The 23,419-nt window shown below is 38.9% G+C and overlaps 1 protein-coding gene across 1 annotated transcript in view; it reads left to right on the plus strand.

Moving 5' to 3' along the window:
• Positions 1 to 3,916: 3,916 nt before the first annotated feature.
• The window catches only part of INSC (INSC spindle orientation adaptor protein), a 104,822-nt gene continuing 85,319 nt past the window's right edge, over positions 3,917 to 23,419 (plus strand). The window contains exons 1-2 of the mRNA XM_061464239.1: positions 3,917 to 3,974; positions 10,288 to 10,381. Coding sequence (XP_061320223.1) covers positions 3,917 to 3,974; positions 10,288 to 10,381 — 152 coding nt within the window. The remainder of the gene's footprint in view (positions 3,975 to 10,287; positions 10,382 to 23,419) is intronic.

Raw genomic sequence — 23,419 nt, forward strand, 5'->3', positions numbered from 1 at the left:
TGTGTACTTGCATGCACATGCAGTCCCTACTGAAGGTGGGGCAGAGTGTTTCCCTGACTGCTCAGATGGCAGATCTTTCCTCTTGGATGCCAAGGCACAGGCACATCAGTAGATGGGTATTGGCAATATCTTCCAAGTTATTTGGCATGCCTGGCCCTCAAGTATTTACTGGTATAACGTAAGTGTAATTAACACAGGTGGTTCTTTGGATCCAGTTGATGTAAATGTTGGATAGTTGATAGCATCTCTAAGCTTAGGCACCCTGAAAGTAACAAAAACCATATTTGCACGCGGAATATACACTCTGTCCCCATGAGGGGTCACATACGTCTATGTTCTCTTGCTGAGGTCAGTTACTGGCTTTGGCTGCATTTGGCGATATTGGAAGATGATGGTTGTTTATAGATGAGCAGAGTTTTCTGAGGCTGACCATGAAAAATTGAGATGTATGAAACTTGCAAAAGTGAAATTCTCTCTAGAGGTGGTAGCTGGAAAAATGCTGTTATTTTAATAGTGAAGTGAGCTCTCTGGAGATATTTAGAATTGACTTGGCTACTCTTGCAAGTGGGAGATGGTCTGCCTCACAGCCCACATAACAGAAGTAACAACAGAAACAAGCCTGAAGATTGACGTTTTTAGGGCAATGAGTGAGCTCTGGTAAGTCTTAGTGCATTTGCACAAGAAATGGTCAACACCAGATTTCTGGGAATGGAAGTTCATGGAGAACTTTGATGATTAAAGATGTCCTTGAGTTTTACTTGTCTTATGTCCCTGCCCACGGCAGGGGGCTTGGAACTAGATGATCTTAAGGTCCTTTCCAACCCTAACTATTCTATGATTCTATGATTCTATGTGCCCGGAGAGTTAGTAGTGCACAGGCTTGTATTGGAAGGGTGTGAACGGACTGCTTTCCAAATGTGAATCTAACATGTATCTGTCTGACTTTCGGTGAGGTACTGATGAGTAAGTTCTGCAAGGCTGAAGCCAAAACTGATAAAAAAACCCATGGTCACAGTTATATTTTGATGTGGGGAGGAAAAATCAAGTCTGGAATCTGAGCACTGTGATTAGGAATTAATTGAATTAATTGAATTAATTGAATTTGGCTGCTAATACAAAAGGTTGGCTCTAGGACCTTTACTTCCAACTAATTCTGGTGTATGTATCTACTTCTGCTACCAAAACTCACAATAATAATGAGAAATATTTATCAAAACATTATCCTTTTTCTGCATTGAAACTAGTACTGTTTAAAAAACAAATTATCTTCTTCGATATCACTTTTTAGAAAATCATAAGAACAAATAACACAGCTGTCCTGGAACAGACTGGAGTTTGTTGTGTACTCAAAACTTGCGTGCTAGTTCCTTTGTGTAAAATGCTACTGAACATCAGCTGAGAAGCACAGTCAGTTACTGTAGCTCAGTACTATAGCTCAACTGACAGATGCAAAGTTGCTGGTCCCCAGTAACTTGCTGTGTATCTGGGAGTTACTAATGAGAAAGGAGATACAGGCCATAAATTTTATACCTTCCAAATTTGGAGCTTTACTAAGTAAAAGTACTGTGACGTGTAGATTGTCACTTTTTAAATCAAACTACGCAGGTCCATTGAGCTACAATATTTATAGGAATGATAATGTATAATAGAGTTACGATGTAAAATAGGGGAGATCTGTTAACTATAACAAAGAAATTCTTTACTGTGAGGCTGGTAAGGTACTGCAAGCAGCAGCTCAAGGAAGTTGTGAATGCTTCATCCTTGGCAGTGTTCAAGGCCAGATTGGACAGAGCCCTAAGCAACTTGGTTTAGTGGAAAGTGTCCCTGCGCATGGCAGGGGATTGGAGCTAGACGATCTTAATTTCCTTTCCAACCCAAACCATTCTGTGATTCAGTTACTTAGTATTGCTATAAGCTGATGGAGGATGTAGTGTTGATTCTACAGCATAGGTGGATTTTAAATGCAAGGCCTAGCACAAAGCTCTTTGCTCTACATTGTTTTTGAACTTGTACTGAGTGCAAGCGGCAAACCCTGAAGCTTGCTAATTCCCATTTTCACTGAATCAGAGGATTACTTTACATTTTCCTTGGTGTGTGTTGGCTCATCTTGTATACTTGTCAATAAAATGGATATCCTGTGCTTGTATTCTGTTGGGTTGTCTTGCCAGCAGGCAATAGTTTGGATATCACTTATTTCCTTTCTTACACTCTAACTTTTCTATATAGTGCTCTGATGTCCTTTCCTTTCTTTTCCCCAATATGTAGAGGAAAGGGGAAAAATATGAGAGATGTTAGTGGTAGAAGTAGCAAGTTTATTGGTAATTCATATAGAGAGCATGTTCAATGACTAGAGTCACCTATTCTTAGCCTTTTGTGTTTATGTTTACTTCTAGGTAAATATGTGTTTGTGTTGGCCTAAAGCTGGTTTTAAGGTCTTCAGATTTATGACAAAAAAAGGTGCAATTGGATATTAACTCTGTAAAATGAAAACCTTAATGGCAAATATTGTGAAAATATCACCACTGTTTACCATTCAATGCCTTGTGGTACTTCCAATAGAGACTCAGTTAGTGTGGGCTGTGATGTGAATTAATAATATTATTTTGCTCATCTCTGTTAAAATGTCAGATTTTTTTTTCTTTTGTTCTTTAGAGGAGTATCAGTGTAAGTCAAGATGTTTTTTAGACTACCTGTCTGAATAAAATGGGTATTAAGAAAGATATGATCCTTCCATTACAGTAAAGAGATATATACAGTCATGTGCAAAGGTATTATTAATGTATTTCCTTGCAACAACTGAGCTACTTGTGTATCTCCTTACTCTTTTCCCTTCTCTGAAGTTGTTAGAAAACAATATTGTTGTCTTCTCGATGTGTTTATTTAGTATTCCTAGTATTGAACTAGGAATATTTGGTTTCAATTTGTACTTGTCTCACATTCAACTTTGGGTAAGTCAACTTCTTGTTTCTCTATTTCCTGCCTAGATAGGGAGATGATTTTCTTTTGTCTTTTCATTTTAAGCTCCTTTTGGATTTTGTTTTTATTTTTGTAGGGGAAGTAATGCAGTTACAGCCCAGGATTCATTACACTTGGAAGCCTCAAGTTAACAAACAAGAAAAAACCCTGATATTCTATTGGCACTTCTGAGCAGTATAGTCTACACTTGTAAAGGCTTGTATAACGATCTCCGCTAACTATCTTTTTGTGCCCTACATAATGGCTGAAAAAACAGCCCTTTTATTTCTGATCTAACACAGAGACTGGCAAGACAGAAGATCCTACCTCCTGTTGAGAAGATGAAATCCCTTAGACTGGATGTTGTTTGCATGCAGCTATGGTGTCAAAGGAAATCAGACCAAATCAGAGGCTTTTCACTTGAGTTTATTTATGGGCAATCAACACAAACCTCTGATCCATAACACAGGTGCTGGCAGAAGTATGATGGAGCTTCCAATCTGTCCTCAGCAGCCACTGTTTTCGGGGAGACCTCGAGGCTGAGGTGATGCCGGCAGTCGTTTCCTCACAGTTCTCCTCAGGGTGGCTGCGGCCTCCTTTCAGCCCCCCTCGCGGAGGCTTCAGACCCCTCCTGGGCTCAGCCCCAAGGCTGCTGCCCTGTTTGTGCAGTTTTGGCTGGGCTTACCTCAGGGCTGTCTGGAACCAGTTCCAACCGGTGGCAGCAGCTGGGGGTTCCCTCACATGTGGTGGGCAGGCCCTCAGAGCCACACCTGTGAGGTAACGAACCTGCAGCTGGTGTGTGCCCTGCTGCTGCCTTATATCTAGTTGGTGCGGAGAAAAATAAACAAAACCTAATACACAGTAGAGAGGGGAGGGACTTGTTTTTTGGTCTGACAGCTGCTGAGTGTCTCGAAGAGGAAAACCCTTGTACCACGTAGGGGTTGTTGATGCAGGTGCCGCCATGGCTGAGAGCGATCATATTGAAGAGAGCCAGTACGCAAATCAAACAGCTAAAGCCTGTCTGTTTCTCTTCAGAAACACCTCTGGAACCAAGAGGTCGTGACCAGGAACAGGGATGCCCCTACTGTGAGCATTTGAATTGAGATTTATGTTGGTGCAGGCGACATTAAATTTGCTGCTTGGTTTATTTTAAGAAGGGAGAGGGAAAGCACTATGCAGCCTGTCAGAAACCAAGGGAAGTGTAAATACAGGGAACTGTACTTCTCAGCATTTCAGGGTAGCAAGCTGCGTTAATGCTGCTCTGAGCACCAATAAACATTTTTATATGGTGATTATTCTGTATCACATAAAAGATAAAATATAGCTCTGGAGTGCACCAACTTGCCACCTATTATTCAGTTCCTGAACCTCAAAAGCAAATTCTTTTCCAGTGAAACTGCCTCTAAAATGCTAATTGCTAGAAATGTGGCCACTAATCAGTTAGCTTCCATAATACTGCCATCTATTTAAATTGGTGTGCCACCTCCAGATGGGGAGATTTTAAAGACTTTCATTGATAAGATTTTTGTTTTTAAAAAAGATGTCAACTAAGTGTTGAGTCCAGTGGCTTTTTGACAAAAATAATTTTAAGGGGGAAGGGGAGAAAGATTAAAATCTGTAATGCCCTTCTCTATTACCTGTTTAAATATTTTCATACTGTAGTTTGTGATAATGTAAATGCTATCTTTCTAGAAATTTATACCTAAATGGGAAAGCTTGCTAGAGATACATTGTAAGAAAACCCATGCCTTAGCAAAAGGACTAACTGTAATGCATATGATGACATTCCTGATCTGTGTCATGGAGAAAACTGGATTACCTGGGTAACAGGGTCTATGCTTCCTGTCCCAGTTCAATTAGATCTTCTGCTTGCATTGCAGATATTCTACTTAGTGTGTTTGCATATGATCCACTTGCTAAAACAAAGAAATTGAATGAGCTATCCAACATCCTTTGCTTTAAAAGCAGTGTTTTGCATTGTGGTTATTATAAATTAAAAATTGTATACATTCAAGGAGAATGTTCTGAAGGCTCCAAAACCATAAAGTAAATGAAGGAATCAAACTCTGTATGCATATGAATAGGACTGGCTTCAGCTATCTTTCTTATTTTTTTTATATTTTTTTCCTCCCCTCTTCCCACCCAGTATTTGCAGTTAGAAATGTTGCACTTGTTCTGTCTTAATATTTACAAAGTAATGTTTTTTATCTCTATGTCTCAGGATGATCTATTTGAACTGAGACAGGTTTTTATTTGCTTCTCTTCCATCTCCCCTGTATGTTTCTAAGATATAGCTGTGTACAGCATGGCAAAGATGAGAAAAAAAGGATACCAAAGTAGTACAGACTTCAGTTTGCATGAATGTATATTTTAAAATGACATGTGTATTTATATTATGTAATATAGTACAGACACATATATATATATTTATATATATGTATATTTTCAAGGCCAGGTTGTATGAGTTTTAAGCAACCCGGTCTAGTGGAACATGTTCCTGCCTATGGCAGGGGGTTGGAACTAGATGATTTTTAAGGTCCCTTCCAAACCAAACCGTTTTGTCATTCTGTGATATATAAAAAGGGATATTGTCAAAGATAGACTTGTTTAAAATGAGCTCCTCTCACTTCAGAAAATAGAGAGAAAAAATAGGAAGAAATATGCATTAAAAATAAAACCCTGTATAAGTGAAAATGGATTCAGCTTGCAATTGAAGTGTAAGGCATGAACTACTCAGCAGTGCTTCCTTTAGATTATTGGTTCTGCAACAGCAGCTACCAAAAATGAATTATGCAGGTAGTGCCTGTTCCCACCTCTTTCTCATCTAGTTTTAATTTTGCATTCTAGGAATGTGGTACATACATCTGTGTATGTGATCCCATGCTAATACAACCCATTTGAATGCATCATTTTAAGAACTCTTCATTATTTCTTACTCCTGGTTTTATATCTGCTTAGGTTTGTGACACCCATCTTAATTCTGAGTTGGCTTTTACTACTGTAATTAATTCATGCCTGTATAAGCCTGTTATAATGCGAAACAGCAATGGGATCTTGAGTCCTGAAATGGTTAGTGTGAAAAACTTCTGATGGACCAGATGTGTTGCTGAAGGACAGAGTGTATGTATTTACTTTCTGACCTGTCACATAAAAGCTGTCAGAATTTTGCTCTTAATTTGATTTGTAATATTCCATTATCAGTTATTCTGTGTACCAGGAGGATAATAACTAACAATTCCCAGACTCCCAGAATTATAAAATAAGGACAGGCACTGTTTGGCTGAACAGAGATTGTCCTGTGCTACAGGCAGGAGCTGTTCATATTAATCAGGTGATATCTAGTCTGAAATGACTTTTAGCTAATGACTTCTTATTCTCAGGTTAACCATATTATTTATAGGTAACATGTTCTTCTCATTCTGGTGATTATTAATTATCAAAGGCTATCCAATCTAAACTTCCCCTGTTTAAGTTTGAACCCGTTACCTCTTGTCCTATCACTACAGCCCCTAATGAAGAGTCCCTCTCCAGCATCCCTATAGGCCCCCTTCAGATACTGGAAGGCTGCTATGAGGTCTCCACGCAGCCTTCTCTTCTCCAGGCTGAACAGCCACAACTTTCTCAGCCTATCTTTGTATGGGAGGTGCTCCAGTCCCCTGATCATCCTCGTGGCCCTTCTCTGGACTTATTCCAACAGTTCTATGTCCTTTTTATGTTGAGGACACCAAAACTGCACACAATACTCCAGGTGAGGTCTCACAAGAACCAAGGGGCAGAATCACCTCCTTCGACCTGCTGGTCATGCTTCTTTTGATGCAGCCCAGGTTACAGTTGGCTTTCTGGGCTGTGAGCTCACACTGCCTGCTCATGTTCATTTTCTCATCGACCAACACCCCCGAGTCCTTCTCCACAGGGCTGCTCTGAATCTCTTCTTTGCCCAACCTGTAGCTGTGTAGCTGTGCCTGGGATTGCCTTGAATATCTCTAATTCCACATACACACACTGGTTGTCTATGAAAAGAGTTAAACCAATTATAAGTCATTATCTATAATTTCAGTACAAGTCTATGTGCAAAAATTTATGTAAAATTCTATGTAAGATATTAAAAAAAACCCTTATAATAGTCCAAGAGTGACTTTTTTCAGCTTAAGTGTCACCAAGGCTTGTACCAAAATGACCAATATTGTGAACTACAAATAGCATTATTTTTTTGTACAAGTTTACCTGGACAGCATCTCTGATCAGCTGTGTACCTTGATCAGTGGCTACTGAAGCCAGAGGAAATAACCATGAACTTCTCCGGGACAACTTTGCTGACATCGGCTATTAGTATGTATACACTTCATAAATGTGAGCGCATGTATATATGTGTGTAGCATATAACAAAGAGTATATATAAGTTTTTATGCAATTAAGTCCGAGGAGCATCTTTCAAATGGTCATTAGGAGCAAGGTGTCTGACTTCAGGCACTGTTTCAGATCTGTGGCTCTGCTTGCAGTCACGCTGTTTCCACCATCTGTGAGGAAGCAGCTACTGGAAAAGGTTAAGACATGTCTCAATCTTGTAACCTTGAGTGCATACAACCTGTTCTGGTTTGGGTTTCTTGTTTGTTTGTTTGTTTTTGTGGAAGACAAAATATTTGATACTCTGAAAGCTTTTTTGTTTGGTTTGAGGTGGTGCTTAGGAAATAACCTAAATAGTCAGTTATATTAGGAGACCTTCCTTTTAGGAATGTTGTCTAGAACTCAACACTGTGTTGTGACCTTTAATAAAATAAAAAGCAAAGTTAAGTAAACAGAAGGGTTCATCGGTCCTGTCAGGATCTTTACTAGGAAATACAGTTGCCTTTTTCTTACTGGGAAAGGTGAATGAGAACACTGAAAACTGAACACTGTCTGCACACTTGAGCACCATGATTTCCCAGCATATGCAGGAGCCATTCTGAACATGACCAGAAGCTTGTTACCATATCAGTCACTGGGTCTTCTCCAACCTCCTTTGTAGTCACGGGTTTAGGTGGGCTAGTGTGGCACTTTTCTGTCTCTTGGCAGACTTCCAGGTGCTTGGGAAGAGCATTTCATCATGTTGTCAACAGTAACCATGGGCTTAAATATTTGAGCTAATATCTAATTGTGGTGTAAGCTGTTTGGTTAAGATACTGGTGCAGCATTTTGTTATTGTTCCTGGAGCATAAGTGACTCTAAGTAGGAGTTGATCTTGTTTTAAAGGCTCTTGGCCATAATATAAATGTGTGTTTTGTGGGAAGGCAGTGTATAAAAAACTGCATTTTTGTCAGGTTTCTAATTTATGGGGAACAATGACATGCAATAATATAATTTATGTCTGTGTACATTGTCATTGGTCACAAGTAATGGAGTACAAGCAGATGTTTTGATTTGTATGAATAGAAGTTGTTAGTAAACTGAGCTAATAGTGAAGTAGCTTGAGCTTGCCAGAGGGAAGATGTTGATTTTGTGTTGGTAGCATAAAAAGGTAAATCCTGTGCCTGATGCTGAGCAGAAAAAGATAGCTAGTGTCAATGAAGTCTGTACTTCTGCAGGCTGAAAGACTGTTTACTCAGTCCTTTACACACTAGGATTTAAGAGAGGAAACTTCATCTTGGAGGTTAAGATTTTATGCAGATGTGTTTATCTTTGATTAATGGTATCTTCTCCAAATGAAGACAGTGGTAATCATGATAATTATTGGAAGTAGCCCATCTTAAGCATTTTTTATAAAGACAAAAAAAATCTAATAGTAAAAATAAATGGAGATAGCCTGTTTATTCCAGTTGTTAATGAAATCTCCACATCACATGATAATGTTTTCAAAAAAGCATCAGAACAGTAAGTTTGCTTTTCTGATCTTGATGTGTCATGGGAGCAGAAGGATACATCCTAATACCTTCATACTTGGGCATATGAATTTTCAGGCAAAATCTATCAAATATCTGCCATCTTGTTAAATCAGAGAATTCAGTAACACACCACCTTTCTTATCTAAACAGATTCTTCTCACAGATTTCAATATACTGCTTCACAAGATGCATGGACTAAGATGATTCAGGGTAACACCAGTGCAGAAGTAAGCAAGTGTCAGTGGACAGAGCATGTGAATGCATAACTTTGGTTGTAATACTTTAATGTACTCAGGACAGTTTGTGAGATCGGGGCAGGGAGAAAGGACAAGAACATACATTAACAACGAGATCAGTTTGCTGGGAGAGACACTGAGGACCAGCTTGTGTCAATTAGGAACAATTTAGGGTGGCAAATATCTTAAATGTTGGCTGACTCAGCTTGCAGAATGTAGACAATAACCAAATGACAGAATTTCAGTAGTGGCTACATCAAAAAATTCTGCCTTGCTGGTGACACGAACAGCATCAATTTCCTGTGTAAAGTATTTTCTTCAAGAGTGAGAGCCATTGATCTTGGGTTTTTCTCTGGATCTGCGAAAACAGAATTTTTCCCACTCTTCCTGTCTCTTTCTCCAAATTCATTCATTCATCTCTTAGTTCTTCTTGAGTCATGGATTAATCTTTTTCCTTCAAATATATTCTATTATTACATTAGTTTTCCTCTGGCCAGGTAGGTGAGTGGGAATGACTTCACCTTTCTCAGTAGAATAAATCCTCTCTGGCTTGTGTTGAGAATATACATTGACCTATAGTAAGTAAGGCCCTAATGTAAGACAGACAAATTAAAAGTAGAGGGAGAGAGATGGCACTTTTTATGTGTGCGTGAAAATGAGGAGCTTCTTCCTCCTTTCTTGCCTCTTTCTCCGACAATAGTGTTTGGATGTGTCTCTTAGTTACCAGGTAGAAAGGAAAAACATGGAGGAGAGATGTATAGAGCTTTTCAAACTGATAGAAAAAAACAAACTTGTTTAACGTGGAAGGACCCCATACTTCAGTGACTTAGACATCAAGGGCCTTTCTCTATATGTAGTACTAAATGATCCTGAATTCACATGAGCATACACTTGCTTTCTCTTGCAGTCTCTATCACAATAATCTGAAGAATTACAATCATGCTAATAGTTCAAGTTAATTCAAAATAAATGATGCTAAATAATAACTTAGAAATGTTCAGCCCAGATGGCTATGATCTGTGCAGTAGTCCAGGAAGTTCAGGAATATGTGGACCCTGTGTTGCTTATGTTCTTAATGGCCTTTGTTATCTGTTGGAATTGTGTGGTAGCCTGAGGGAGAGGCTTTTGAATTGTTTATAATGAGCTCCACAGATCAGTAGGAGAATGCCATGCCACCCTGGACTGAAGAGGCCTGAGTTTCCCTATGTTTACTAAACAAGTGTTTGCTTTCTTTCTAGATTCCAGCCTATGGAGAAGTGCATGTAAGAACAGGATAAATATGGCATTTAAGGCTGAGGACCACTTAGATTCCCTTCCATTACCAGTTCAGCGGTAAGTGGTGCACTCTGTCATCCAGGCTCGAGCGCTTAAATGTCTCTAAGGCTGCAGCTGCACTTTCCTTTGAGGATCGAAATATGCTTAAAACCTCACTTTTAATGTGGAAATCTGGAATGCATTTCTCTAGGCATTTGCAAATTTGCATACCTGAAGTCTGGTAAGTTGTGACAGTGAATATGCAGCCATCATTTTAAATGGATGTTTGCAGTAGAGATGTGGTTCTATTTACTGGATCAGTTCTCTGTCATGATGGAAATCACTGGAACTTACTGTACTCTGTGAAAACTGCTGAACACTATAAATAAAAATTTCTTTAACCTGGATGACTTTCTTCAGGTTCAGGTATACAATATGGTATGTGATATGATGTTTATAGTATAATCTCTCCAGTCTCTGGTGCCCTGGTGGGACCAGAGACATTGTTGATTCTACTAATCAACTGTTTTTAAAAATCTGGCTGTTGGTTGGCATCTAGTAGCTGTATCTGCAGAGTATATTTTCACTCTAGCAAAATGGACATTCCATGAAAAGAAAAAAATAATTCAATAACCTTTTGCATTCTCATAGAACTACAGACTTCATGTGTGGAACAACTGGTTTTGTGTTGTGTCGGTTTTTTTTGGTTGGGCTTTTTTTTTTCAATTTATTTTATTTTTGCTTGCTTATGGGTTGTTTGTTTTGGTTTTTTTTTTTTTTTTTTTTTTGTGGGGGGGGGTGTATGGCTACTGAATGCAGAAATAAAAAGGATTTAAATTTCAGTCTTTCTTCTAGTCTTTTCCCAGGTCAGGTTGTAATATTTTATTGTAATTAACTGGCTGCTGACATGCAGTCTCAAAATGAGATGCTTTTCTTCATCAGGTATTTTATATTTCTCCACCTTTTCCTACCCAAGTCTTCTAGCAGATACTTTGGTAATGCCATTAAGCTCACAGTCAAAGTAAGACTGCATGAGTGTATTGCCTTCTGGAAGAAATGCTATGTGGAGGAACATAGTTTTGGGATCCCAGGTGCCAAGGTACTGTTTATTAGGATCTAGCTATAACTGTAACTGGTAGTGTTCATTAAATTCTAGCCAAAACTTGCTTTGGAAATAAGTGAGTCCTAGAAGTCCTGAACAGCCAAGCATGGAGTGGACTAGAATAAACAGTAATGAGGTGTTCTATTATACTTATGAGTTTAATTTTTGTTCATGGGATGGAGCTATGGAATATTACTTCAGATGCACATAATGGAGAAGAAAGACTAATGACTTTACCGTGGAAATGCTCAGGCTAATCCAATAGTCAGATAAAGTGCCAGACATCCAGGTTAACTGCTTGCTTCTACTGGGTTCCAGAAGCTGAATCCTGGGTAAAAAGTCAAAGAAACTGTTAAAGCCAACTGCTATACCAAGAATATAGGTTGGCAAAAGGGCCAGTGAAGTCTCTTACTGTAGTAGAAAACTAGCTGCAAACAGAACTAAAGGCAGTAGGTCCTGTCAATGGCAAGGGTTGAAGGTGGCCAGTTTTGTGTGCCAATACAAAAAATGGGGAAGTCAGCTGCAGACTGGAAATGTGCAGTAGTATGCAGCTCTTAAAGTTAGCAGCACAGAACTGAAAGCACTGTATTATGTAAGCTAGAGATTTCTGGAAAAGAAAACTGCCTTCAGGTCAGTTCTCCTACATTCAGGGAAGCAGAACTCTGCCATACTACGTGAACAAAACCATTTCACCTTACATCCACTCTGCACTATGATGTATCTTAGCACAAGAAGTGATCTGGAGAAGTGCTATGTAGTAAGCACTATATTCTGGCAAACAGGTTGGCTCATCAGGGCAATTCTATATGGTAAAATTTAAAAATAAAGAAATACAGTTCCCCACCCCCAAGAAAATATAAACTTCTTATTTTCTACATGTGTTTTGAAAGAGAATCCTTTTGCCTTTTGATGAGGGCTGTTTCAGAGAAAGCCCATGCAACAGAATGTGCAGACTGAATTTGTCAGTGGTCACGGGTGTGAAGGCACAGGGAAGGCTGGAACTGAAAATGTGGAAATGTGGTTTTACCCTGATTTTTTCAGAAAGGACATAGTGTGGACTAGATCAATAAAATCCAGGAACTGTACGAAATGCTTCTCTTGATTATTCTTTTTAACACTCAACATAACAGCACTTTCAAAGAAATGGGATTTATGTGAGATTAAGTTTCTCTGGATTACATAAAGGTGTGATATGGTTCCTATAGGGAATTTAAAAGGGTCATGTCAAGTTTCAAAATACAAGATGCAAGTATTATATATTTTCATTGATCCTGCAACCAAGCCTAGAATGTATGTCTGTCCCAGAATTACAGTTCATGCTCTTCCTTTTTGTGAGAGGGACTTGAAGGCATGTACTGTTGTGTTCTGTCACAGGGAAAAGTTAACACCAATCCAACTGATTCTAGTCCTGTGCAGCATCACAACCATGTCTTGTTTCATGTTTAGGTTAGATTGTTTCAGAAGTAGACATATCCCCAAAGAATACCTGTCTCCAAATGAAAAGTGTACCATATGTACACAAACTGATTCCAAGTGTTTCCACAGCAGTTCTAGTCAACAGTTATCCTGTCTGTATAAGGAAATTAGAACTGAGGCCTTAAGCCAAATCTCTCTGCTGCATGAGTTGTTGTTTATGCTCTTCTTCATGCCCAGATTTTGTGGGAATTCACAGCTTGTATTGGAGAGCCTCTAGAGTACTGAGTCACTATTCTAGTGGTTTTCTAATGTACTGAGAGACCTAATTTCTCTAATGGGCAACTAGATTGCTATGGATACAGTATTTAAAACTGCACAGTATCTGGTGGAGGCGAAAAGAAATCCAACCAAATTACTGTTATAGGAACTTTATTTTCCTGTTTCAAAGAGTTAAGAACTTACAATCAGTGATAGTTTTGTGTCTCAGGAGAGAAAACATTTGGAAATCAGTTTTCTGAAACAAATTGATCTAGTTACTCTCCAGAAAATGTCAGTAGTCCTGTGTAGAGCACTTTGCAGGACCATGAAAGATAATGTTGCCATCAGTGATGGCCAGTTCGCTATAGCATGTGTAGTGTGTATATTTTCCTTAGGTATGCATATATATCCACATTCTGCAGTACAGCTATTTCAGTACAGCTTCTGAAAAATGTTGTGACCCTTTCTTCACATCTTTCTATTAGTATTGTTTTTCCATGTTTCTGGTGAATTTTTCCAGATGTAAAGCCAATGTAGAAGCTGTGTTTCTCTTCTGTCCCTGCCCCTCCTCTTGTATAATAAAAGTTATTTGGCTTTTTTGTTTTCTTTAAGATGAAATTGTAATTTGCACAGTTGATTTTCACTGTAGTCATGGTTTCTTGTACTTTCTAGATTGGATTGTAAACTCAGCATTTGGGGTGCTGAATCTGAAGTTATTCAGCTAAATAAAAAGTGCTTATAACAAAGTGAAATAGGACACAGTTTTTTGCTTCTTGGATTACATGTTAAATTCAGTGTGGCAATTGTGAGAAATACAGTATGATGAGACATTTTCTAAAGAGGAATAAAGGTTTCTATGGAAATTAAGTAAAAAAGTACCACAACTGCCACAATCAAAAAAAAACAACACACCAACCCCCCCCCCCAAAAAAAAACAAACAAACCAACAACCAAAACCTAAGCAAAAACAAATCAAGCAAAGAAAACCAAGCAACTAAACAAAAAACCAAGCACAAAACCTTACTCTTGATGAAAGAGCTTGAAATTTGGCCTGTATGTCTTGGGAGTACTCTCAGAAATGAAGCGGGCAGGGGGGCAGAGTGAATTTTTCTTCCTGATCGTCAGAAATGCAATGCTGCTGGACTGTTTAATACATTGTCTAGGCATCCTTAGAGCTTCAAAAATCAATGATGATACTGGTGGTTATGATTTCAACTTGCATTAAAAGGGCAGTGCTGATTATTTAAATGTTTGAGAGTTTTTTGATTGTTCATGAAAGGTCAATACTTTGAATATGAGGACCAGGAAGATAAACCCAAGAGAGGTGTCTATAGTTCCTTTTCCCTGATTTCAGTGCTATAATTTTGTGGTTTTCTGGTATAAGTTTGCATTATCATTGGGGTATAGATGAGAATTTTTGTCACTCCTTCAGGTGAAGGGAATGAATCAGAGAAAGTAGACAAGCCTTTCAAATCTAGGTACTTGTGGTTAAGTCTTTTGTAACATTTCATCTCTCAGTCTCACTTCCTCAACTGGATACCCCAATGCAGGAAAAGTTTGCCATAAGGGATTTCTGTGGAAGTGGCAAAAATAATATCCAGGTTTCCTGTCTTCCAGTTCTTAACCAAAAGACAGTCCTTCCTCCTTTTGTCACTTTCTTCCTTTATTTGTTGAACTAAAGATCTGAGTCCTATGAAAGAACAATATGAATGAGGTCATGCCATGAGTATTTATAGCTTTATATTACTCTTTCAAATGTACTATGTATCTGCAGGCAGGTGTTCTTGTAAATTTTCCAGAGGATCTACTTAGGTGTCCCATTATATAAATCAAGATCTATGTGCCCTCTGTCAATAAGAATCTGTTAGAGTATCTATCATCTCCTAAGAAATCTGACTTCATTCCATTATGTCTTTTGGGTTTTTTGTTCTTTTTTTTTCCACCTACTTTGTTTGTCCTAAGCTTTTTTTTTATTTCTTGCAGTGCTGTTTTTCCATATCTGCATGGAGATCTATTCACTGTGTACGCACACTCTGGTGAAAAGAGCTGTACAAGCTGTAGCAACTATGTGTGATCTGCACACTATGTAAGAGATGGAAATTACTGAGAGAAAAAAAAGCAAACCGAATCAAGCAAACACAAACTCCTCTCCCCTCTCCCCCAGCCAACCAAAAACCCCCCAAAGCTCAGAACAAAACCTGGGAGTTGGTGTTTGCCAGTGTCATACACATAAATCAGTATGTTCTTAAAGTTCAGATTTGAAACTTTTTCCCAAAGTAATAATCTGTGCTTCTCTAACATGCAGCAAGAGCAGGGCTTTAGAAGTTCTGTGTGAGAAGCCACCTACATAGCTGACACAGAAGCTTAGCAACACACCTATTGATGGCCCTAGAATTAACAGTAGTGTAAGGTACAGAAAGCTAAAGTAGAGGAGCCACCAAATTTTGTGGTATAAAAATTTGAGATCACTTTTTCTTGGTTCTGAGAGAAAATACTTTTCCGCAACTGTATTTTCCTGTCTGATTATATGTAAAGACATGAAATTGGTATGTGGAAATTTACAATGTGTTTGTCCACTTAGATCCAGGGAGAAAGGGGAATGATTTGGGGTGGGGTTATAGAGTGAGGACTTGCAGTAAAAGAGAAAAAAATATTGATTGGTTTCAAAGTCCAAGGAAAACACTGAAAGATTTAAAGAATCTGTAGTGAGAGAGAACCCAAGCCGTTTATTTTTTCTGTGCAGATGATATAAACTGAAATACCATCTTGTTACAGACTTCAGGGAATTCTGGATGAATTCATATCCAGAAGGACCTTGACAAGCTGAGAGGTGGGCTCATGTGAACCTTATGAATTTCAGCAGTGCCAAGTGTGAGGTCCTGCATGTGTGTCAGGGCAATCCCAAGCAAAGGTACAGGTGGGGCATTGAGAAGAGGAAAAGAAGCCTAGAGGAAAGAAGAGGAAGGACTTTTTATGAGGGAGTACAGGAATAGGACATGGTGGAATGGCTTTAATCTGAAAGAGATTTAAACTAGATATTAAGAAAAAGTTCTTGACTGTGAGGGTGGTAAGGCACTGGAACAAGTTGACCAGAGAAGCTGTGGCTGCCCCATCCCTGGGGGGCTTCGAGCAACCTGTCTAGTGGAAGGTGTCCCTGGCTATGTCAGGGGGGTTGGAACTAGATGATCTTCAAGGTCCCTTCCAATCCAAACCATTCTATGAATCTATGAATTGTTCAAAATAACTTTCAGTTTTTAAGTAAACCAAAACTTCTAAGGCTACCTCTAGACCTATAGGATACTTCCATCCATGAAATGCTGGGCATCATGTTCTCTTTCACAATTCTGTTAAGTGCTTTGCTGCTTGTCCAGTCGGGAAAGAGGTATTGATTGAAATGATGCTAAAACCTTTATGAAGCTGGAAGAAAAATTATTTGTTTGGGATCAATTAATGTTTTGACACATAATGTTTGCCAAAATTTGAAAGTTGAGACTTGAAATAAAAGAAAGAAACTAAAAATTTTGATATTGCAGAGAACAAGATTTACTTGTTTCTCTGCCAAATCAGGATTTACAAACATGGAGAACTTTATGGAAGATATGGACACATGAGATAAAAAATATGGAAGTCTAAAATGGATTACTTTTTTTAATAGAAATTGAATTTCTATTAAAAAAAAACAAAACAAACCAAAACCAAAAATCCCCAAACTTGAAAAAATATTCCTAGTAAGGAAGAGGTGTTAAGAAAAAAAAACAAAAAAACACAAAAACCCCAAAACAACAAAACAACACAAAACAAATAACCCAAACGAAACCAACAACAACAAAAATCAACCCAAACTCTCAAGTGAATGGTTCCTAGCAATGTGACTTCTGTGAACTAACCTGAATAAAGGTTATTCCCTTTTATCTCATTCTGCTCTATTCTTTTTTTAACCATCTTTGTTTTTTTTTTTGTTTTTTTTTTTTAATCTTTGTACTTCTTATCTGCATGGCTTCTACAATTTGTTTCCCCTTTTGTTACTAGTGCCTGTCTTCACAAGATGTGCCTCTGTTTTCCTTTTTTCTTATAACATTTTGACTCCTCAAGAATGAGCAATCTATTTGTAAGTGTGCATAACTCTGTGCTTAAGTTCATAAAACGTGTTAAAGTACAAGTGCCTTAAATGCTTCGTCTAATCAGTGACTGTCGTTTCACTTTTTATACATCTTCTAAGTGCTGAATGCTTTCTATTTCATGGTTTCCTACAGTGTCTGCTGCTAACAAGCAAGAACTTGTTTTGTATTTCTGGCTTTTCCTACCTACATCTGTAAACTTGACTTCCTGTCTGACAAACACTCTGTGTGAAGTAGTAAATAACATCTGTATTTTCAGTTTGTATTTTAGACTACTTACTGTACATAAATCTTTCCTTGCTAGTTTGAATCCTGCTTTCCCTAAATCCCTTTTATTTGGAAGATACTGGGAACTCTTATTACATCTCTTTTAAAGCATTCAGAGAAAGACTGTGTTATTTGATATACAAGAGCTAGAGCTGTAGAATTCCAGAGTTCAAAGTTCAGTGTGCTTACATGGCTCTCAGAGTTTTTAAAAAACACTTAAGAATGGAATATTTGCTGGGGAATTGAAAATATTTTTTTTTCTTCTTTTTAGTTCTTTTTTCTTTTTCCTTTGAGAAAACTCTTTTTGCAGTAACCTGTAGGAATAGAGAGTACTACAAAAGAAAGGAAGGAGTTTCCACAATAATGCACCTCTGCCAGAATGCAAGGTTTTTCTGAACCTTTTCATTATGATAGTTTTATCACTGTATGTTCAGTTCTATAACATCCTGTAGAAACATATTATACTACTTTCCAGAGCTATGCTGTAAACTGTTTGATGTTCAGTTTTAGAAGTCAGAAGAGAATTTTGGCTTTTAACCCAAAGAAAATTTGAATTTGTTCATTATAACTGTGAAGTTATGGTGACTAAAATGCAAAAAAATTGATGAGTTTTAAAAATCTGTTCAACTGGTCTCACTAGATCTTTTCTCATTAACACTGTAATTTCTTATTTGTGACTTGCTCTTAGTTGTGAACTTCTTTAAATGATCATAGAATCATAGAATCGTTAGGGTTGGAGAGGACCTTAAGATCATCTAGTTCCAACCCCCCTGCTGTGGGCAGGGACACCTTAAGGTAAATCATATCATCCAAGGCCTTGTAAAACCTGGTCTTGAACACTGCCAGGGATGGAGCATTCACAACCTCCCTGGGCAACCTATTCCAGTGCCTCACCACCCTAACAGGAAACAATTTCCTTCTTATATCCAATCTAAACTTCCCCTGTTTAAGTTTGAACCCGTTACCCCTTGTCCTATCACTACAGTCTCTAATGAAGAGTCCCTCCCCAGCATCCCTATAGGCCCCCTTCAGATACTGGAAGGCTGCTATGAGGTCTCCACGCAGCCTTCTCTTCTCCAGGCTGAACAGCCCCAACTTCCTCAGCCTGTCTTCATATGGGAGGTGCTCCAGTCCCCTGATCATCCTCATGGCCCTTCTCTGGACTTGTTCCAACAGTTCCATGTCCTTTTTATGTTGAGGACACCAGAACTGCACACAATACTCCAGGTGAGGTCTCACAAGAGCAGAGTAAAGGGGCAGAATCACCTCCTTCGACCTGCGGGTCATGCTTCTTTTGATGCAGCCCAGGATATGGTTGGCTTTCTGGGGGGGCTTTCTGGGCTGCAAGCGCACACTGCCGGCCCATATTCATTTTGTCATCAACCAACACCCCCAAGTCCTTCTCTGCAGGGCTGCTCTGAATCTCTTCTCCTCCCAACCTGTAGCTGTGCCTGGGATTGCTCCGACCTTGCACCTGGCATGGTTAAACTTCATGAGATTGTCATCAGCCCACCTCACAAGTGTGTCAAGTTCCCTCTGGATGGCATTCCTTCCCTCCAGCCTATCAACCGAACCACACAGCTTGGTGTCATTGGCAAACTTGCTGAGGGCGCACTCGATCCCACTGTCCATGTCACTGACAAAGATGTTGAACAAGACCGGTCCCAACACCGATCCCTGAGGGACGCCACTCGTTACTGGTCTCCAGCTGGACATTGAGCCATTGACGACAGCTCTTTGTGTGCAGCCAGCTCTTTATCCACCGAGTGGTCCATCCATCAAATTGATGTCTCTCCAATTTAGAGACAAGGATGTCGTGTGGGACAATGTCGAATGCTTTACACAAGTCCAGGTAGATGACATCAACTGCTCTACCCCTGTCCCTCAGTTCCGTAGCCCCATCATAGAAGGCCACCAAATTAGTCAGGCAGGATTTCCCCTTAGATCAAGCACCGTCATTCATCCTGAATCCCTCTTGTCAAGGTCAGTACCATGTTTTGTAGCATGTTTCGTAGCATGTGACACACAAAGCAATGGAAGGAGGTCAAGCTAGTGGTGGTATAGCCTATCATATTCTGTTTTCAGAATTCTTATTTTTGAAATGTGTGAGTCTATAGAAAAGTCTCTTTTCTTTTTGTGTATTACAGAAATAGCAGTCCCCATCTGCCCAATGAGTATCTTGTGTCTGGGACTTGGTATCCTTTTCAGAAAGAACCCTTGGGTTAATGTCTTTGAAATAACAGCAGTAGAACCAAATTACTAATCCTGTCGACTTTACACCCTGTGGTTAGCTTTTCTAACCATTTTTCTTATGGCTTTGACTCCATAGTTCGTGCTTGCCTGCAAATCTTCCCTAGTACTAGGCAAAGCCTTTTCAAAGAATTCAGTGTTGTTTGTGGTCTGTTTTGTTTACTTGTTTTTCTGTAGCACATTTCAAAAGAGAAGCTAATCAGGTTTACAAATATTCTACCAGTCCTGTTGGATGTCTGTGCTCTGTTTTCAGAAGAGTCTTGCTAGCTGTTTCTGTGTTTAAGGTTTTATATTGCACATGGGAGTCGTCTTTTATGTTTGTGAATCTAGCAATGTGAACGATGCATTAATTGACACAAATATTTTGATTTCTTCTAGTCTACCAAATGTTTTTACTGCAATTTGATACTTGTCTGCTTTGTGAAGTCTGCTAGTAGTGTAGATGGATTTCTGGAAGTTTAGGATATATTTGCTGTAATATCAGAAGCTCATAGAAATTTTCAATTGTGAAGTAATGATATTGTAATCTTAGTCCTCAAAATCGGAATACTATTTCAGCATTCCCTGCCTGTTATTATAATGACTTACACTTGGCACCTGTTATATCATTAACAGTTTTCAGTTAATTTTTGGCATAATCTGAAGTAAAGTATCTAGATGTCTTTTTATTTGCCACGAAGGCTTAGGAAAGGCCTCCTAAAACCTACCATAACAGTTGAATAGCTCCTCTGACTGAGTTGTTGTGCAGTAATGTTATGTTATATAACACTGTTTCAGCTGCGGGTAGCTGGTGAAGAAGCCACATTCTTGGCTTCTGTATTGTCTGTGTGAGTTGCCTGCCATCAAAGAACACTAAGTCTGAACTGCAAGTGTACTCTTTTCAAACCCTATGTATTAACTGTGGGGAAGTGGTATATAGAATGAACCTTTCCCAGCAACTGTATGGCTAAACAGGAAAAATGAGTACAGTGTAAGAAATAGTAGAGCATGACAGGATCAGAATACTATGATATGTCTGTGACACACAAGGTAGTAAAGAAGAAGAGAACCAAGTGGTCTACCTCTTCATGCAACTCAAAGAGATCAGCCCAATGAAGGGATCCTAATTCTCAAGACAGCAGATTCACTGAATGTGCTATGTCTTTTTATGCCTGATGTATACATCATGCTATTGCACTGTTGCAGATTGGTGATGTTGAATATCACCTAGCAGGTGCTCTCAGAAAATTTGAAGAGTGTGTTTCTGTTCACAAAAACTTTTTCCTTACATGTTATCTTTTCACTGTTTTCATGGTGGTGTTGCCTGGCAAGTGAGTTCACTAAACTCTTTATAACTGTATCTGTGTGTCCTCGGTTCAGCAGTAGCAGTCATGTTTCTCCTTTGTGGTAGCTGGTGCAGTGCTGCGTTTTGGCTTCCAGCCTGGCAACAGTGTGGGTGATATGTTGGTTGTTGCTAAGTGATGTTTACCCTGACCAAGGACTTTGTGAGTCTCATGCTCTGCCAGGGAGGAGGGGAAGCCGGGAGGAAGCAGAGACAGGACACCTGACCCAAGCTAGCCAAAGAGGTATTCCATACCACAGCACGTCATGCCCAGGATGTAACTGGGAGTTAGCTGGAAGGGCTTGTAGACTGCGGGGTTGGAGGAGGTATGGGTCGGTGCTTGGTCGGGCTAGGGGGGGGAGTTATTGGTCAGCTGGTGGTGAGGTGATGTATTCTCTTCCCTTGTTATTTCCTTTATCATTGTTATTGTAGTAGCAGTAGTGATTTGTGTTATACCTTAGTTACTAAACTGTTCTTATCTCAACCCGTGGGAGTTGCATTCTTTTTGATTCTCCTCTCTGTCCCTCCGGGAGTAGGGGGTGGGAAAGAAGGGGGGGAAGTGAGTGAACAAGCTGTCTGACTGGTTTTAAACCACGACACTATGGCAGAGAATAATGGTTAATTTTCCATACCTTGTTATTTCAGAGGTGTTTTCCCGCAGTCAGATTTTTAAAAATAGATAACTTCATTGAGGATATTTTAATGATCCTACTATGACTTGTCTTCTCAGTTATTTATTTTAGAAATACTAATGTCATACTGTGTTAAATAAAGTATTTGTTGCATCAGTTCACATTTCCTGAATATTTCTTCCTTGTTTAATTGTCTGGTCTCTCTTAATCTGGTTCACTTCTGCCTGGGGATGGTGGGCGGATCTTGTAATCAGTTGTTCTGTAACCTGTAATGAGCAAATTTATAAAGGCAGCAGAACAATGCTATGACTTTGTAAATTTTTTTTTTTTGCCTTTTTCTCTTTTTGGCACTCAGTATCATGATCTTAAGAAATGTGCTGCTCTGACCCCATTTTTAGTCTCATTAAATTTGCTACTGTCTGTTAGAGGCTGGATTTCTGAGTTCATACTAGCCCTGAGGGATTTGGAATGATGGAGTGAAATGCTTACAGGAGTTTAATATTAAACTGAAATACAATTGTTCGCAGTACCAGTTGATCCTTTTTGTTTCTAACAGTGTTTTAGAGAATATGATGAAGCATTTATGTCTGTGTATATGTATCTGTTATTTATGGTCGTATGCCTAAAAGACTATGGATACATAATGTTTTACTTGTGTTCAAAGGAAAAAATAAAAAAGCTTTTTGTTATGTTGCATGATGCTTCAGGTTTGGTTTGTTTTTTTTTTTTTACCTGGTCTTTTGTTGAATACCTTATTGTTGAAGTTATTCCAGGCGTACAATGGAAATATAGGAAATATTTATGTTAAGAACATAGTATTCTGTCCAGCTAAAGCTAATAGTAATATTTTTTCACTAACTTGAATGGCAGCAAGACTGAGCTGAGAATAGATATTAAGTAAGAGCAAAACAGGGGAAATCTGAGCAAATTATGAAAGGAAAAAGGGGAGAACCAGGAAAAGGTGTCAAAGTAGACTGAGGTTATTCAGTTGATGGCAAGATTGTTGAAAGCAACCTTTTGGAAACTGCTACAGAGCAAAAAGTTCTTGTCCAGTGTCATCTGAACTGCCAGAGGAAAAAGATTGTTCTGTTTTGTTTTTTGCCCTCCCTTCTTTCCCCAAGCATTTTATTCTCTGAGGGTCTGACATTGCACTCAACGTGCTCTGTGCTCAGCTGCTGGGTGAGAAGTTGATCTCAGTGACTTTTAAAATATGTCTTTTTCTTTCTAAAGTGTGAAGACAGTCCAACTGAGTAAACTGGCACACAGTTGCCCTACTGTAAGAGGGTGATATTTCAAAGTGTGCATTAGACTCAGCACCATTCTACTCTAGTTCCAGTTGCTGCAAATGCAAGCTCCTCAATAGATGATCAACTTCAGCATTTTTTACTATTTAAATTAACACTTCAATAACAATTTAAACACCTCTTCAACTGATGCCACAATCAAAACACAGAATTTTTTTTTTTTATTTAAATGTCTGCTGTGACAAGAGAAACAGGGACTTTGCTAGTCATTTGCAACAGCTCCTTAGTTTGTATTGCATAAGCCAATCCTCCACAGCTTACCCACTGAACACTTTTCACACAGGGGGTCATTAAGCCAGCAGAACACCAGCCTCATAGGACTGTAAGTGCGGTATAACATCCAAGAGTATATGTGCCAGAAAACCATGGTGTAAGAAGTCTGCAGGCTCAGAGCATCACCAGTGCTCTGTGTGTGCTATAAGGACTATGGTAACGGAATTGAAATCTC

The sequence above is a fragment of the Pezoporus flaviventris genome, unplaced genomic scaffold (assembly GCF_033815535.1).
Source record: "Pezoporus flaviventris isolate CSIRO_AGI_PZ_B2104156 unplaced genomic scaffold, CSIRO_AGI_Pfla_v1 ptg000036l, whole genome shotgun sequence".
Classification (NCBI taxonomy): Eukaryota; Metazoa; Chordata; class Aves; order Psittaciformes; family Psittacidae; genus Pezoporus; species Pezoporus flaviventris.